This window comes from Wyeomyia smithii, chromosome 2 (genome assembly GCF_029784165.1).
Source record: "Wyeomyia smithii strain HCP4-BCI-WySm-NY-G18 chromosome 2, ASM2978416v1, whole genome shotgun sequence".
NCBI lineage: Eukaryota > Metazoa > Arthropoda > Insecta > Diptera > Culicidae > Wyeomyia > Wyeomyia smithii.
The window spans coordinates 204324989-204343602 of record NC_073695.1 but is presented as its reverse complement, the minus strand read 5'-3'; the positions used below and the strand labels follow the sequence as shown (position 1 = coordinate 204343602).

At 38.5% G+C, this 18614-nt stretch overlaps 1 protein-coding gene across 1 annotated transcript in view; it reads left to right on the top strand.

Annotated features, from left to right (window-relative positions):
- LOC129723104 (frizzled-like) overlaps positions 1 to 18614 on the top strand; it is a 245701-nt gene that overhangs the window by 46690 nt on the left and 180397 nt on the right. The window contains exons 2-4 of the mRNA XM_055677074.1: positions 16099 to 16218; positions 17190 to 17384; positions 17496 to 17721. Of these exons, the coding sequence (XP_055533049.1) occupies positions 16099 to 16218; positions 17190 to 17384; positions 17496 to 17721 (541 nt within the window). The remainder of the gene's footprint in view (positions 1 to 16098; positions 16219 to 17189; positions 17385 to 17495; positions 17722 to 18614) is intronic.

The window sequence follows — 18614 nt, the reverse complement described above, 5'->3', positions numbered from 1 at the left end:
ACTTTGCTGAAGACACCTTTTCAATCAAACAAGTCGTTTTTCTGATACAAAATATAGTCTTAATGAAGAACTGATAGTGTACCTCTTTATCAACTGAGAACAACTGTGCAAAGTTTCAACGAAATCGGAAAGGACATCCTAAAAAAAATATTTATTTTTATTTATTTTCCATGGAATTCCTCATTTGTTTCGGTGTACGAGATCTTTGAGCATCCGGTCACCGTGAGACAAATTCAAATAGCCAATTGTTACCTCACATAACCTTTGGCATCATTTAGGCGCTGGGATTTATTTATAAAAGCTTTAGTTCTCAGTTGTATTATTGGCAAGTAGATTTTTATTCTAGTCAACATTTACTTTCCTTCTTAAATGGGAAAGAGAGCTTTTGAAAAAGGGCTCGTTTATTCTACTTTTGTTGAAATAAATTGAAAGATAACATGCTTTAATACACCGTCGTTTGAGGTATTCGAAAAGTACCGACGACGCCTTCTCCAAGTTACATTAGTACTAATGATGTCTGCAGTAATGTGAGATGCGCCTAGCCGCTCGTTTAGGGTACCCCGTGCTCAGAGAACATGTATCCATCCAGTGCCACCATAATTATGGCCACAGCTTTCCGAGCTCTCAAGTTGATCATTGATTATTCGTTCAATTCATTATGTGATCTGTTTGCATAGTATTATCAAGAGTAGCAAACTGAGAATTACTCAATACTCTCAAGCATCATTTAGACGGTTTGTGTGTTAATTCAACTGATTGTGATCATCGCGGGCAATACACGGGCACTCAAATATTCTGTGTTACGTGATCTTTTTACATAGTTTATTTAAACAGGAATATTAAGTTATGCAATATGGCGTCATAAGTCATGAACTCGAATGAAGGTAGGTGGCAATGACTGTATGGAACAAATTTCATCATCGAATTTCAAAAACCGACCATGTACATTTTGTTCATTGGCCCAAAAAAATCATCTGTGCAGAATTTTAGCTTAATCGAACAAGAATTAGGGCGCTCAAAGTTGTGATTTCTCAACCCTTAAAAATCTACTGGCCATTTTCTGGGCATAATGTTTTGCTCACATGTTATCAGTGAAAATATAGAAATAAATTCCAAGACCTTTCTAGCGAAAGCTAGATCTAGCTTCTATGTATTGCGAAACTTATTTGATTTTCTATGTTCAGCTCAACATATTTAATCTAACACAGTTGAATTCCTGTTTATAAAACTTATTTTGATCAAATTTGTGTGTAGCAAAAATGTCTAGATATCGATTCGCATGAATATAGAGAAAGTAGGAACAGGCTCGAGTCAATTTTCCGCAATTACTCCAGAAAATTCTGGCTAAACTTTCATATTGCTCTAGTTCCCAGAAGGACATATTTTTTACAGCACCAGCAACGACTTGATAGAACAGAAATTGAAACAATCTATTCTAAAGGTGCCGCCACACGGACGCTAATTCCCTTAGTTTCTTAGTGCTTTCTACAATCAACTATGACTTAGAAACTAAGGGAATTAGCGTACGTGTGGCGGCACCTTAACTATCTATTTTCAAGTGCATTTATGAAGAACGTTGAGTACTACACTGTTTGTTTTTTTAGTCGAGCTAAAATATGCACAAAAAGCAACATCGAGGAGCTCGTTTTTGGTATGCATAAGAACAGCAGCAATGAGACCTATGAAAGATTATTTTAAACGAGAACAGAGTTGATGTGCAATTCCGAGTTATATCCTAGATTCAGAGACTCGTTTGATGTTGTGTTGTGCTACTAACGAGGAAAACAACGTACGTACCTCGCTATGAAGCAATCATGAAAAGCTTCGATGGTATTTGCTCTCGTTTTTTCAATAAACGAGTTTTGAACTTTCAGATATTTCACATCAACTCAACAATATAACGAGTAGCCGTTTAAAATGATGTAAATAATTAAAAAAAAAACAACCGGTGACGCAATATGTAAATTAAAAATAGAAACGAGTTGAAAATCCCACCACCTGTGACCTGTGGCGACATTATTCATCAGAATATTACCCTTTTCTGTACATCACTGACCCGTAATCACACTCGCAGTTGTTAATCCCGGTTTATTTGACACCTCGGACAGCTTTATCTGCTGGTAATGATAATGAAGGGTTGTTGCGCCTCATCATCGTGACACTGATACATTTGATATACTTTTGCATCAATTTAATATCAGGGTACGTGTTCCGTCGCAGACAGAAGAGTTGTAGACAAAAGAATTTAATAGCAATGTAAGTTGTAGAGATAACTTATCGTCGGAAAAGCACCGTTTCGATGAGAAGTCTAGTAGTGCTTGATGCGTTCGAACTAATTCTAGCGTCATCACGCAAACAGCAATTCGTGACGAAAACAAGGAGTACCCTATGAGACAGATTTCACCGTCGTGCGACCTAGTTTGTGCAGTAAATTGTGCAACAAAGTTTCCTCGTTATTGGAACTGGTTTCTCCCGTTGCCGATACAATCGGAGATTCGATGCACTGCGATTGCTCTGGCGTGCGGGATTTGCATGCCGTTTTGCATCCCCGAACGCAAGAGATGGTATGACTTATGGGTGAAGACCGGTTGGTCGAAGATGAAACGGCGTGCTAAATCAGTCGCCTAAAGCGATACTCGTTCCTGACAACTGACATTGCGTCAATCGACTTAAGTATGAAATTTCGCTTACAAAGCTTGTTCAATCGATCGAACTACCGAGGGCTAGATTATAGAGATCAGAAGCAGGGGAAAATGTTGTCTAAGCTATGATCATATTTCATTGCGCAATCACCGCGGTGATTGCGAATAAAACGGTTTACACTTTTCAAATAATAGTTTGCCCAGAGTTCAGTTTGAGTTTATGTCCATCCTTATTACGCATTGGAACCCATTCAGAAGTCTGCAACAAAATGGATGGTAGTAAGTGAAGTGAGAGCGTAAAGTTCAACAGTTCTCTGTGTGGTCTGTGGCCTCATTTGACTGAAAACTGTCTGCTAATTTACGACCTAACCAAACAACCTCGAATTAACTACGACTGATCGTAACTCTTTTTAATAACCCATAATTAACATGGAAATTAATCCTGTTGCTCATTTGCTCAAACGGCACAAAAAAAACTAAAGCGCTTAACATTGTCACTCTAATGCTTACTTACACGCGAAACAACGCTTTCGCGCTGGGGTCCTAAACCGTCGAAAGTAACTCGGGGAAATTAGCATACGGCAATCAATATCCTAGCGGGGTAGTAGTGGCCAGGCCAGTAGAGCTACTGCGTGCTCGCGATCAATCCAAAGTGGTGCGCTCAGTGCGCCTTGCGACGGCTAAACCGTTCACGATTTGCCGCTTGTATAATTAATTGCACCCTCAGCGACTAATTGAATATTTCAGCAAGATTAAACACACCATTAACGACCTACGCTCGTTTACGCATCCAGTCGCGCGTTCGTTCGCACTCATCACTAGGCGTCTTCGTTGATGGCCATTGATCGCCACCGAATCTGCGATTGGTTGTTGAAATGTTGATGAGTCTTCTTAGTTGTGGCCGTGATACCGTTTGATGTGATGTGATTGAGTTACCAAGCACGCTTTAGCCGTTCCGGTTTGGTGCGCTTGATTTATTCGGAGTGAACCAGGATGTGCACAAGATCCGGTGCGGAATTTGGCGAAGACTTATTTGCTCAGTTGGCAATTAGTAATTTTATTGTTTATATTTAGTTGTATCAATTATCCGGTGGATTGGCGACTTTGGGTCTAACTTGAAGATAGACTGATGTTTTGTCTTGAACGTTTAGTACATTTTAGGAATCATCAAGTTACGTCACTGAAGCTGGAAGTCAGTCAAACAAACAGTTTATAGCTTGAAAATGTCGTGCCCATTTAATGCTCATAAAATGTCGTAATGCCGAATTCCATGCTCCGTCATCTTTTCGAAAAATGCTCTGTTCTGCTAACTCAAGAAAAAAACTAGCAGAATAATATACGAAAATAGCATTTTTTGCTAACAAATAGTTTTTTAATCAATCTTAGCATATTTGACATGGCACCATACGGAACGGCACGAAAGGTGTTGGATTAGATATGAAATTGAACAGTAAAGGTACCGAATTAGCCTTTTATGCTAAAATAATCAGTTTACGCGCTAAAGAGTCGCGTGTCGGTTAAAAACTTTTCCCAGAATATATATCTTCTTTTCCCTGATATTCCCTGATTTCCCTGATTGAAAAGTGAATTACCTGACATTCCTTGTTCATGTACACTTTGGCATAACTCATTGTGCTTAACTGAATCGTACCCGCCTTGAGGTTTATAAACAGAAAATGAGTCTGCAAAGTCTATGAAACAAAATGCGGGAGAGAATTTTGTACGCAAATTCATCACCAAATAAAAACCGGAACAATGCCTGTTGAATAATGCAGTTGTCAAAAAACTTTCCATTTCAGCAATTCTAAATTCACGACCTTTGCAACATAAGAATCGGAATTGTCGTGGTGCAAAATCACTTTGTTCTGTAGATTTTCAAATTGTGGACGCTTTTCCTTCAATGCCTGACTTATGTGCATCTATGGAGGTCCCTAGTGGTGGCTTTTCTTGGTTGGAGCAGTTCATGATAGATTACGCTTCCACTTTTTAATTACCTCGCTTTCGTTCCATTCTGATGGCATTGAAGTGTTTTCCAACCGTCCAGAAGCCAACTCCAGGCTGCTCACACACATTCACACAGGGGCTCAAATTTTTTTGCATAACCGCACACCATCTTTCGTATAACTGCAACAAAAAATTTCAATTCCAACCCTTGATAGTTTCATGGAATTGTCAATAAATATCATAAAACTATTAGAGAACCTAATAATTATCGAGGTAATTATCGAGCGCCTGTTTGAATTTTTTGGAAGCAAATCTCAATAATCACCTACTCTTTTACAAAAAAGCATCATCTGGTGTAGATCAGCACGGTTTTTATCCTGGTATGTGACATCAAACTTGCATTATTGCCTCTCAGATTGTATCACTCACATTGAAAATGACTAACGGGTGAAAGCTGCATTCGATTGAATCAACCGTTGAATTCGATTGCACAAGCTTTGGTTCAGAGGCTGCAATCGTACTTATGTGACAGGAGCTTAGATATCAAATTTGGAGCCCGAACATTTTGACGACATACAAACACATCAGGCGTTCCCCAAGGGAGTAATCTTGGATCGCTTATTTTTGTTTTATTTAAATTTGTTTATATGACGACTGAAACGGTTAGTTTAATGGGTTTATCGGCTTAATCAGTATACAGCAAAAACGATTTGTTTTTTCTTATTCCGACAGTTTCGGTGACTTTATTTCACCTTTTTCAAGGAGTAGAAAGGATAATCGTTATATTGTTAAGTGTGTTGGTGTCCAACATTGGTTGTCTGGTGTGTATTACAAATGGCGTCCCACTTTGGTGCATGTGTACCTATTTTTGTGTGCTACACTGTATAAGCTTCTGAAGCTTTTTCTAGCACTAACTTTTTTCAAGCACTTTTATGGCAATTTCACTTTGATCGGGTAATAAATATTCTAAGCTGTTGGTTTTGCGTCTTTCCTCTGTGTTTATTTAAAATTTACCAGGCTACAACCAATAGCTGCTGATGTGGTTTCTGAAGATATTGATTGTCCAACTCTTTTAAGCAAGTTTTCTTCGAATGCTTCTGGTTGAATGCATATTATCGTCTGTATCTTAGTGTAGAATGTAGGATGAGGAACCAATTTTAAGCAGCTCATGCAACCTCCTGTGCATTGAGACGAAATATGTAAGGTGAAATACAAATATAAGAAGGTGTATAAATTTGTTCGCTATTTTTTCTCTGTTAGCACTTAACTTCAGATTTTAGTACTAATTTGATAAACTTTTGTATATTTGTAAGACTAAGTTTTCGTTCTCGTCATTGAAATTGTCGATATTGATCAGAAATCAGGAATTTCAGGCCTGTTTTCTACGACTGGTGAAGATCAGGTAAACCCCTCATGGTTCCGCTTCTTACTCTATATTTAATATAAACGAGAATTACTTTCTATATATAAATTAGATTTATGTTTGTTAAGTTTAGGCAATTTTGAATTTCATTTGCTAACAGGGTAATTTGTTAGATGTAAATAACGATGTTGATTTCTAATATTTATTTTATTTTTTTATAGAATAAGCTATAGGAAAAAACAATATTTGTTTAAAAAACTGATAGATCTTGTTGATATTCCGTTTTTCTTACTCTATTGCGCATTTACAAAGAAAACCAAATATTCGCGAGAGCGCAAGTGAAATTGTTGCAATCAAATTTGAAAGTTTTTAGTGCCCTTTCTTAATAAAGTTATTTTGATTGAGAGTAGGAAAGTAAGACTACTTACTCAAGGAGGATAATAATTTTATTTTTAATCCCGGAATGCACCTGGTTTTGTGATTCGGGATTCTAAATGCATCAAGGTTTTTCGCAATCTCATTACCAACACTCAACGATGTTTAATTCATGCTGTTTTCATCCTAGAAGACAACGCTCCTTTCATTGCTTTGCGGGTAATACCAACAATGTAAATATCTACCGCAAAACCAAGGAGCATATCATACTCTGGATAATGGTACTGCTTCGTTGTTCGCCTGCTCTCCGTACTATACCATCCAAAGCCATTTTGAACAGCTGTTCGAGAGGCCGTCAGGAGTGACAAGACTCAGCTTAATCAACTTTATGTGGAATCCGTGTTCAAACGTAATATGTTACAACTTGTTGCGCCCAACTAAATCGTACGCCGCCTTAAGGTCTATAAACAAATGTTGAACCTGCAATTTTTTTTGCGCTTGCATTGATTCTCGTAAGGTAAACATTTTGTTCGTTGTGAATCGCCTTTCTTGGAATAAACAGAAGAGTTGTGTGCCAAGCCACGACCGCAAGGTTGACGTAGAACTCCACAAATTTCAACAACCGAATTTCCAGCGCAAAACTATTAGAGAAAATTTGTTTTTTTCCATAGGAGGTATCTTTTTTGTGCCTGCTACAAGTTGGGTGTTTTGATGATGTGCAAATATACGCTGAGCATTGTTACCTTCTGAATGCTACAATTTTTTTAGATACCTCCAAAATAAGAGAAGTTATGAGAAAAAAGTCTTAAGCAAAGTTTTTTGTGATAATTTTATCTACAATTTTGTTGAAGACACCATTTCTCTGAAGTGCCAGATAAAAGAGATAGAGTTAGATTTTGCAGTGCCACTAGCGGTAGAGTTCCTAACTAAAACTTGGTGTCATTCTCTGAGGTTTTTTATATAACTACTAAACTTCTTCTAAAGATAGTATGTCAATTAAACCGGAAAGTAAATAAAAACAGTTCACGATTTTGAGCTCTCGTACTACTGTGCAGTGGTTTAAATCATGCAAAACGTGTTCGTTAGTGTTTTGAGTGTAAAAGTGCCATTTAAATGCTATAGGATATCCTATAATTTTTTGTATATTTTAAGAGGCATCTTTTGCTAAAAATTGGTTTTGAAACCCACCTAAAGTGAGTTTTTTTTATTATTTATCAAATCAAAGTGATGTCTTCAGCAAAGTTATAAGTAGGTTTATGCACTGGAACCTTGTTTAAGACACTTTGGTTTTATCTCTAGAAAATTGACCACATACAGGTAGTTATACAGACATTCTAAAAATAACAAAAAATACCAATAAAATTCTTCTGATAAGGTTTGAGAGGCCTACTATGTTCTAGATATTTTTTTATTATTTGAAAAAAACATTATTCTGACGATCATGTCTTAGATATATTTTCAACTTTTCTATATGGTTCATGACGCGTTTCAAGATTGCATTTTGTCAAACTAAAATATAAATAAACTGTCAACATTCGAAAGACAGAGATCAGTTCTAGCTTTTCTAGCTTTTCTAGCACGTTCTGATGTTTTTGACGTAGAACTACGTATCTCAGGAAGTTCGGGTACATAGGAGTGTAAATTGAAAATCTTGAAACGGAAATAGAGAAAAATATGTCCAATTTCAAATGCCAACAAGTCGATTAGTTTTCAACTGAATTACGTTACGCAGCAATTGATTGTAATTTAATTATGCAAACTATTGTACTATTGAGAATTGTCAAGCCTTGTAGAAACATAGAGTTCAACCTCCGACTGCACATAATATGGTTTCCATATAGGGGAGTGGCCAAAATTACCAAAATGCGAATTTCATATTTAGGAAGTTTTGAACACATGATTTTGTAGTTCTTGAAATCTTGATACATAAAACGAATCATGTTGAAAAACGTTTCCAAAGAACCTCTTTCATAAATGAAGGAAAACAGTTTTTATGAACATTTTGAAATATATAAAATTCTACTCAAACTGTTATGGTATGTTTGCATACAATTAATAGCTGATTATATTAGCTTCCTAAAAACGGAAGAGTATTTGATTTCAACTCTGCAGAGTCTGTCACAGGCCACTTAGAATATATTGTGAATTTTCTTAATTTTGACCTTCAAAAACATGAAATGTGAACACGTAAGCTCCTGACAGTGCACCTGAGAACCGTATTTGAGCTTCTCAAGAATCAATGTTGAAAGATTGCGGAAAACTTGCGATTTCATAAAAAAAAGATGATTAAAAGTTTTTTATTATCCTGTATATTTTGAATTTTCGGGTGATTATATTACACCAATTTGGTCCAGAACTCATTGAGAAAAATTAGTATAATTATTCGTTTGTATACACTGAAAAGTTTTTTTTGTTGTTTCCAAAAAAACTGAGATGTGCTTCAAATCACGTGGTTTATGGACAGCCCCCTGTCGCTACAATACTTTCTCATATGACAAAATCATCTACAGTAGAAAACTAACAGTTTGACAACAACAAAATAATTTTGTCCGTAAATTTAATTTTCCGACTATTGTGGACTGCTCGCTTAATGTTCACTTTTCCTAGCACGGTCGACAGAATTAAATACCTAGGAAATCGGGAATGCACTCTTTGGGCTATACAAGAGCCTGTTTCTGCTCTAACCAATTAGTTTAGTAGTGGATGGTTCCTAGGGCGGTCCTTACTAAGTATCAGCTGGATACCAGCAGCAGTAGTTGCATTGAATACCAGCAGCAGAAGTGGTAGCGGGGTCAGCGGTAGGTGCGGCGACACTACGTCTTCCTCTATGAAAAAGCTTCATTTGTGCGGTAGTGGTAGTATCAGTGGTAAGTGAATTGGCCAGCACTTCCTCTAGTAAAAAGTTCTGCCGTGTTTTGATGAGATGTGATCAACATTATGGCCGATAAAAAATTAAATAACAATTGGTCCTTAAATACCCCATACACTAGATACATCATGTCGGAACGCCTTGACAAAAGACGCTTGTAAATTCGAACGAACTGAATTTTCTTTTCCTGTAGCAATATGCCACACCTAACAGCTGAGTAATTAAATGTTGTGTAACCGTAAGACACTACAACGCATAATAAAGCTTTGAAAATTGTTAAGCCTTAAATATACAAACATCGCTCTATTGAAAATAGTCAAGCCTTATTAAAACCTTGCTTCTATTCAAACTAATCAGTTTACTAGTGGACGGCCACTAGGACGGTCTTAACTAATTCGCAGCGGATAGCAGCAACGGGTGCAGCCGGAGCAGCACCGGGTACCAGAAACGTGTACTGACGTAGAACTACACAGATCTGTTTGTTTCAACACTTGTCTTGACTGTCTTCTTCAATGTTCTTCAAGTGTTCGGGCAATACTCATATAAGTTGGTATTTGGTCATCTTTGGTGTTTGAAATACATTAATTCCAGAAACACTATTTCCGGAGAGTTATTTTTAGTGCTGGATAAAAGTTAGTGTGATTGATCAGTCTTCGACACAAAAATGCAAGTAACAAACAACCTTATATAGTTTTACGTCAACCTTGCGGTAGTGGCTATGCATACAACCCCTCCTATTATTTCAATACTTGCATTATAGGAAAGCAAATGTTAGTTCAGAGAAAAATACCCTTCGGTAAAAATAAAAATGTCAATGTTATCCAAGTAATGCAGATTAAGGCGGAGCATACCACAATAGATCTCCCGGATGGTCTCAAGGTACGATGCTGGCCTAACAAGCCAGTCGTCGTAGGTTCGAGTCTCGGCTCGGGAGAGACTGTTAGTTTCAGTAGGATCGTAGCGCCTAGCCCCGCAATTGTTCTGTACACTTAACAGTCGGCTGCGAAGGCTGTGTATGTATAAATAAACAGAAGGTTAAGTTCCGAATCGGAATGTAGCACCAAGGCTTCGCTTTTTATACCACAATACATCTACTATTAATGGTCGCAGTGTTAAAGTCTCCTACAGAAAAAAAAATGTAATGTTCGGTGCCATAAGCATAAATGATTTGCGTACTTTTTATATCAAAAATCATCGTTTGCCATTCTGTACATATTAAAAGCAAAAACAAAAAAAAAAAAACGCTGGAAAACTAGAAAAAATGCAAATTGTTAACTAATACTCAAGTGTCCAAGAAACTGCAAACTAGTGTAATCATCTAGGAGAGCTAGTATCAACCTTCATCTTTCGAGTTTTGACGATTGCTTATGAAACTGTTTGCAACTTTGCCAGATATTTTGGTATGAAAAACTGCAATTTTCAACTTAAAACAACATAAACTCTTTATAAAAGTTGGAAATATTCTTAAGGTGTGTACGGCAAAGTGATGTATTTTTCCAATATGAAAAATGTCTAGAACATAGTGATCCTCTCAAATCCCATCAAAAAAAAGATAATTGGTATTTTTTTGATTTTTAGATATTCTAAGTATATCCGTACCTTCTGATGATAAAACTAGTTAATCACTACCATTGATTTTTCAATGGTAAAGCTAGTTTATAAAACCCATTGATGAAACAAATGTATTTTGACACTTCCCGTTTTTTTTTTCAATTCAATAGTTCTTTAGTAGCTACAGTTTTTACAGTTAGGTTTCTTTGAATCGCAGGGGTCCACTAATACAACTCTAGGCAATCCCGGAGACCAACGGGTCTTAACTTGACTTAGAATTGGACACACAGCACTCACCCATACCTTCTTACTCGAAAAAAATACACCACCATCATGTGAATGCTGTGGAAACACCATCGATGTATCTAAAAAGTGTCTAAAATTCATAGTACAAAAACATTTATCACTGTGATAAAACTTGGAATAAATGTGTACAGTTACTATTCAATTCAGTATGTTCGAATAGGTTTATAATGATATGCAACATACCCAGCGTTCCCCAAGGGAGTAATCCTGGATCGCTTCTGTTCGTATTGTTTTTTAATGTAGCAGCTCTATAGCATAGATTTCTGTGGCCACTAAAAATGTTTCACTGTAAAAAGTTGGAAGAACCTTTGCATTGTTTTTGTGTTTGGTGTGATTATAAACTTTTGAAGCCTTTTATTCGTAGACTTTTTTTGACAGACAGGTTGGGAAGTGGTTTGTAGCTCCAGTGATCATTCTCGTTTTCCCTGATGTACTCGCTCATTAGCTCATCACTGCCCATTGCCGGTCTCAGCAATTTGTATTTGGTGGTTGGAAATCGTAAGCTAATTGTAAAACACTGAATAAATTAAAAAAAACCTAAATTAATCCACCTAGTGGTCAGACCCAGCCTTTCTCAATTAATTTTTTATTTGTGAAAATAGATTTACATGAACGCTTCAATCCAATAAATGTATATTCACTCTTTAGGTTCTAAAATATTGATGTTGTAATCTATGCATATAAAAATGTAGTCTGTCTGTTTGATCCATATAGGCTCGAAAACTACCGAACCGATCGACGTGAAAATTCGTATGTAGGGGTTTTTGGTGCCGATCAAGGTTCCTATGATAGTTTGAGACCCCTCCCTCTGCTGGAAGGGAGGAGTCCCATACAAATGAAACATAAATTTCTGCACAACTCAAGAACTAACCAAGCAAATGAAACCGAATTTGGCATGTGGATGTTTTAAGGGGTAACTATATGTAAGATGGCAACTTCCGGTTTCTGGAGAACAGCCAAAAATGGCCGATTTCCACCCAATATAATAATATCCGGATCTAGAATAATACACAGGAGCTAAAATCGACCACAGATAGCATTTTAAATTCTAAAGTGGCGACTTCCGGATTTTGAAAACAGCTGAAAATAACCAAATACCACCCAATATAAGTTTTTCTTTAACCAGTTTTGTCTCCAATTGCCATTATGAAATCCAAAATGGCGACTTCCGGTGTCGGAAAAACAGCGGCAAATGACCAAATACCACCCAATATGGGTATTTTCGGAACCGTAATGATGCACTGGAGTCACAAATCGACTTCAGACAACATTTTGAATTGTAAGATGGCAACTTCCGGTTTCTGGAAAACAGCCTGAAATGGACGATTCCCATTAAATATTAGTATTTCTGGAACCAGAAAGATGCACAGAAGCTAAAAATTGATCCCAGACACAATCTTGAATTTTAAGATGGCGACTTCCGGTGTCTGGCAAACAGCCGGAAATGACCAAATACCATTCAATATGAATGTTTTTGGAACCAGAATTACGCCCAGATGACAGAAATTGATTTCACAGGCAATTTTAAAGTCCAAAATGACGACTTTCGGCTTCTGAAAAACAGTCCAAAGTGACCAAATATCACCCAATATGAGTTTTTCTTTAACCAGTAACCTAAATACCATTTTGAAATTAAAGATGGCGACTACCGGTTTGTGAAAAACAGCCTAAAATAAACAAATACTATCCAAAATGAGTATCTCTGGAACCAGAATGATGCAAGGAGCTAACAATCGACCTCAGGCACCATTTTGAATTGCTAAATGGCAACTTATAGGCAACAGTCGGAAATGACCGAATAATACTCAATATGGATATTTCCGTAAACGTGATGATGCATAGAAACTAAACATTGACCCTGGACACTATTTTGAATTTGAATTTCAGATTGATGCCAGAAAGTCTGCTGATAATGACAGAATACCACCCAATATGAATATATTCAGAATTAATGCGATGTACAGAAGCCAAAAGGCGAGGATGTTGTCATTTCGATAATACCAATCATTTCAAACGATTTGTTATTTGACTTTGATCATATCCTATGGCCGATTCGTCCTGCATTTGCAGACTTAAAACAAACCGCAAGGAATCAATGAACTTGGAACGTTCAAATAGTACGGCACCACATTCAAATTATGTTGAGGTCACATATATCGATCAAAACAGGTATAGTTTTAAATAGTCTTTGAATTTCTCTTCTTTCCATAACTTTTGAGCCACATATCAAATTGTTATGGAGTTTGTTATTTGTAAGTTTGAGAGATGACTCGTTCGTATGACACTAGTTATGTTCAAATAAGTCATGTAATCTTTGAGATAATAGACTTTCGTTGTTTTATTAACAATTTAATACATAACGGTTGCTTAAGTTCGATTATAATCAAATGAAATGGGAACGTGTAGGGCAGCCAAACTTTGAAACCACGTGTTCAATCATAATTCATCAGTTAACCCTTAACTAGCCCGCTCATCTGATAATAATAATCAAATCGGTTGTGTAGTTTCTGAGATAATGAAGTTTCGTGATTTTCACAAGTCGGCACATTACAAATGAAGTTACAGTTCGATTACAGTTAAATTCAATAGGGTCTTCTGAGGCAGCTAGACCATTCATTTGACACTAATTTTGTGGAAATCGGGTCGGCCATCTCTGAGAAAAGTGAGTGAGTCCAAGTAGTCTTCAGAATATGTTCCTTTGCATAGCTGGATTTCACATTTTTAAACATAACAGGCAAAGTAATAGTCCGATTGCAAAACAAATCAATCGGGTCTTATGGGGCAATTAGACCTTCCATTTGACACTGATTTTATGAAAATCGGTCCAGCCATCTCTGAGAAACATGAGTGAGATTAAACAGTCTTCAGAACACGTTTCTTTTCATAACTTTTGAACAACAAGTTCAATCTTTATGAAATTCAAAACTTAAGAGTTTTCTAGGTAGCCCGTTCTTTTGAGACCAATTTTGTTCAAATCGGTTGTGTAGTTTCTGAGATATTGATGTTTCATGATTTTCACATTTTTAAACATAACCTCTGAACTAAAAATCCGATTACAATAAAATTCAATAGGGTCTTATGGGGCAACACGACCTTTTATTTTCAACTGATTTCATGAAAATCGGTCCAGTCTCTGAGAAAAGTGAGTGAGAATAAAAATCTGCACATACACACACACACACACACACACACACACACACACACACACACACACACACACACATACATACATACATACAGAAAATGCTCAGCTCGTCGAGCTGAGTCGAGTGATATATGCCATTCGGCCCTTTGGAGCACTTTTATACTTTCGGTTTTGCAAGTGATTGCTATACCTTTCTAGGAGAAAGGCAAAAAATGTATTGCAAAAGTGTCGGCGTCCATGAAGTAAAGATTTATTGTATGCTGCTTAAGCACATAAACTATGATTTTCAGCATTACAAACGACTTCGTTATTTCGTTCAATAACGCATTGCTATCATGCCTCTGGTGAAAAGGGTTGTCTTATCTACCGATAGATAGATAGAAATTGCTGTCAGCAGATGCGATGCGGCATTAGATTATCTGTGACATATTCACAGCGTTACTGCGCAGCCCTCGCTAACTGGAACTGGGTATCAATTGGATCTAATTGCAGTAATTAAAACACACACTAGACTGCAGTCGCGCTGTTGTCCAGTTTCCGATAAGCTCGAACAACTGCAATCGTAACTAATTTATTTTCCCTGTTGACTGACGCAGGCTGTGCTGGTGCAAAACCCGACCCGGACAGAGGGAAACAACTTTCCGCAAGCAATCTTGGTCGATATTTCGCTGCAGCTAATTAATTGCTGTTAAAGAGATGTCAAATTGGCGTTTTCTTCTTGCTCAAACTAAAGTCAACAGTCGGGGAAAACTTGAAACTTTATCCCACCAACTTCTTCCGTCCAACCAACGGAACTGCCACCATATCGAGAAAGAAAAATAAAAACCAGTCATATCTGTGTATATGCTGATCGACGCAATCGCTTTTGCGTTCTCCGGCTGCTTTATGTGATTACCGACGCGGTGCGGCGGTAGAGTCTGTTTCATCAACGTGTGGAACGACTGCTAATTTATCTAAGTGTTGCTTTCGGCGCGTAGCACCTTAGATTAATGGGTCTCGGGAAAAGTTGTCCTCCCGGGACGGCACCGTACTTGTGCGAGACGATGTTTCTACACTTGCCAGATCTATAGCGCCCGGGGAAAACCACCGCAAATTAATTGGAAGTACGTGAAAAGATGTTTAGTGTACCGTTATTACTGCTTTCCTAATTTTGATTTCGAATTCTTGAAGTTGAGTCGTGTGCTTTTGCTGCTTTCGAAGCAGTTAGGCAGGATTAAATTGAGTTGTAATAATGAAAGCTGTAGGAATGAAAATTCAACTCATCAACCGAAAGTTTGGTGATCAATTTTATGTACAAATGAATTTTCCGTGTGACAGTCTATTAATCTATAAATCGTATTATTTTCTAACTTAATATTATCTCATTGTCATTTACGCACGTACCGATTCGAAAGCTTTCAAAAATCGAATGTTCTAAATAAATGACTTTTGGAAACGATTCAGATTCAGCGTGTGGCAAAAATTGATTAAGACAGAAACCCCCTGGGGACATAAAATTTGTAATTGACCCAACATGAAAATATTAACTTCACTCAAATGCTACCCTACACTCGCCTCTAGTTTCACTTGTTATTGAAAAGCTGGGTTTTTTTTCCCTGTTCATATAATGAATATCCAGCAGCGTGAAAAATTATCATATTTCTACAGGTTGTCACTCGATCGGAGTCATAAGTTAATTACGCGACACGGTGTCCTCCACTGTACCGCGTGCCAGACCGTCTACTAGAGCTGAAGGCGTGCAACCGAGAGGATCATATTTCCTGCGAGGTTACAGAAGCTGATCTAATTTCGCATGATCTCAATATCGGTGCTTGCAAATGCCATTTGCGCGACTACTTAATTAGACCTAATGTAAACACCTCTGATGAATTGCTCTAACATTTTTCTTCTTCCCCTCCGGCAGGTCACCAAGGACTGTGGCGCACCGTGCAACTCAATGTTCTTCTCGGAAAACGAACGTACCGTGCTGAAGTACTGGGTCGGGTCGTGGGCTGCGGTTTGCGTTGCCAGCTGCCTCTTTACGGTAAGTAACCCTCCGTTAGCGGGCGTATATTTATAGATCACAAATTGGTTACCATTTGCTGGGAATGTATAACATGCTTGTTGTTGTTGTTGTATCAAAACACACACGGTTTCGTTCTGCGATTCACAAACACTCGCCCATTCGAAGATGAATGACTTCCTTTCGCAGAAACGGCGCACGGATGGCTATTTGCTGCTTGCTCGGTTGCGTGCCGCAGTGTAGAACACGAGAAGTGATCATGATTACATGACAATCACCTTACAACTGTTCCTCACTGGCGTGCGTTTCTAATTAGTAGATACAGGGTACAATTAATTTGCATCAGGACTTTAATATTAAAAGCTCCTACGGGAGAAACGTCCTAACGATAGTTACAATTCATAAATCAGTATCACGAAATCTGTGCCGCTGCAAGTGATACACAATATTGAACTCAATGAACCATCCATTAAGCAGTTTTTTACATTCACCAGCAGCGAACCGTGGTGAATTTCACTCCACGTTCTGAGACCAACGTTCCCGGTTCCGCTGACGACATCGACAGCGAAACAGCAGATTGGCGAACGTCGATAACGAAGTACAATGCAAGCAGCATGCAAATGGTTCGCTGAATGTTTATTTCAAAAAGTGATGGTGATTGATGAAGCGAATGTAATTTGCTCACGTTTGATTGCCTTTCTGGCTTTTTTTCCTGATGCTGATGCTGAACGGCGAAAGAGCAAACAGCAAGAATCTGTCCCCGTGCTGGAAGAAAAAAACGGAAATTTTTCCGACGACTGCTGTTCACTTCAGGGGTTCTGTGCAGTGCAACAGTTGTCCAGAACGAAACCGTGTAGCTCTTCCTGTTTTTCAACGAAAATAATATTTCCATCACCACCGCAGCACAAACATAAACACCAATGATGAACTTAATTTTTCTTGTCCCCTTTTTGCGATCATCTTTTTCACTGCCTGCTGCCGGTCCCGTATAGGTGCTGACCTTCATGATCGACTCGTCGCGTTTCCGCTACCCGGAGCGGCCGATTGTGTTCCTGGCAATTTGCTACCTAATTGTCGGCTGTGCTTACGTGGCCGGGCTCGGTGCCGGAGATACGGTGGCCTGTCGGGAACCATTCCAGCCGCACATCAAGCTCGGACGGATGCATATGCTGTCAACGATTACTCAGGTCAGCCATCACACCCAGGCCCAGCCAGGTCCAGGATGACATTGTGGTTCCTGGATTGGAGAACGCTTTGTATTTATTAATAATTGTCTATTTTCCCATACACGCCCTCAGGGTCACCGCCAGTCGACGTCCTGCACGGTACTGTTTATGGCCCTGTACTTCTGCTGCATGGCCGCATTCGCTTGGTGGGCCTGTCTAGCGTTGGCCTGGTTCCTGGCAGCTGGGCTCAAGTGGGGCCACGAAGCGATCGAAAGTCGGTCCCATCTGTTTCATCTGGTGGCGTGGGCGATACCGGCAGTACAGACAATCTTTGTGTTGGCGCTCGGGAAAGTTGAAGGTGAGTTTGTTGCTTTTGATACTTTTTGTTCTATTAGAGTGTAATTATTAACTACGAGCAAGTTCGGGTGAGAGCGAAGCGGGGGTCTCGTGCTTGCTAGTCATAAATTAATACCAGGTGGGTTCCATTAGTGACTATCGAGTACGCCTAGAGCCGCAAACGTTTAGCTAATCGGGGTTCTTTAGCATTTCTTAGAGCGCGCACTTTTGAAGAGGATAATTGCTTGTGGCTGGAAACACTTGGGTGCTGGGTTTGTGATATACGAACCCGAAGCACGGAGTTCGTGATTTCACCGCTGAGAAATGCGTTCCAGTAGCGTGTAACAGCGTAGCATGTGGTTTTGTGGAATAGTCGAACTGGCAAAACATTCCTGGAACGATAGTTGATTAGATTTAGGATAATTTTAAATTCATTAGGGATAATAGTGAGCATGCTGAGACATCATCAAAGGTGCTCTCACTCCACCAAACCTTGACTGACAACAAAATGTCTGTTTGGCATGCGTATGTTGGCGTCTTTTGGTAGTTCTACAGCTTGCAGTTTTCTCCTTTGCGTTTTCGGTTTGCGTTACAATTTTTTCATGTAAACAAGCAGCGATAATCTCGCATACAGTTAACTGGCTATGAAGTTCACGGTGTACTTGTTGGTTGGGTTTCGGCCAGGGGTTTTAACCTTTTTCAAGGGAAACTATTGGAAACATTCATTGTAAAATTAGTTTGTGCAATACATTGTTATGGGGATTCCCTAGTCTATCGTTTTTTCGTCAAAATGTCTGATTTCTGTTGGGTGCCATCAGGTATGTCCAAACCCACCACACCACTTGCGTGTGTGTTTTAGGCGATGCCACGGAGGGTATTTTTATTGCCCTTCAGTGCTTATACAAAACGGAAACC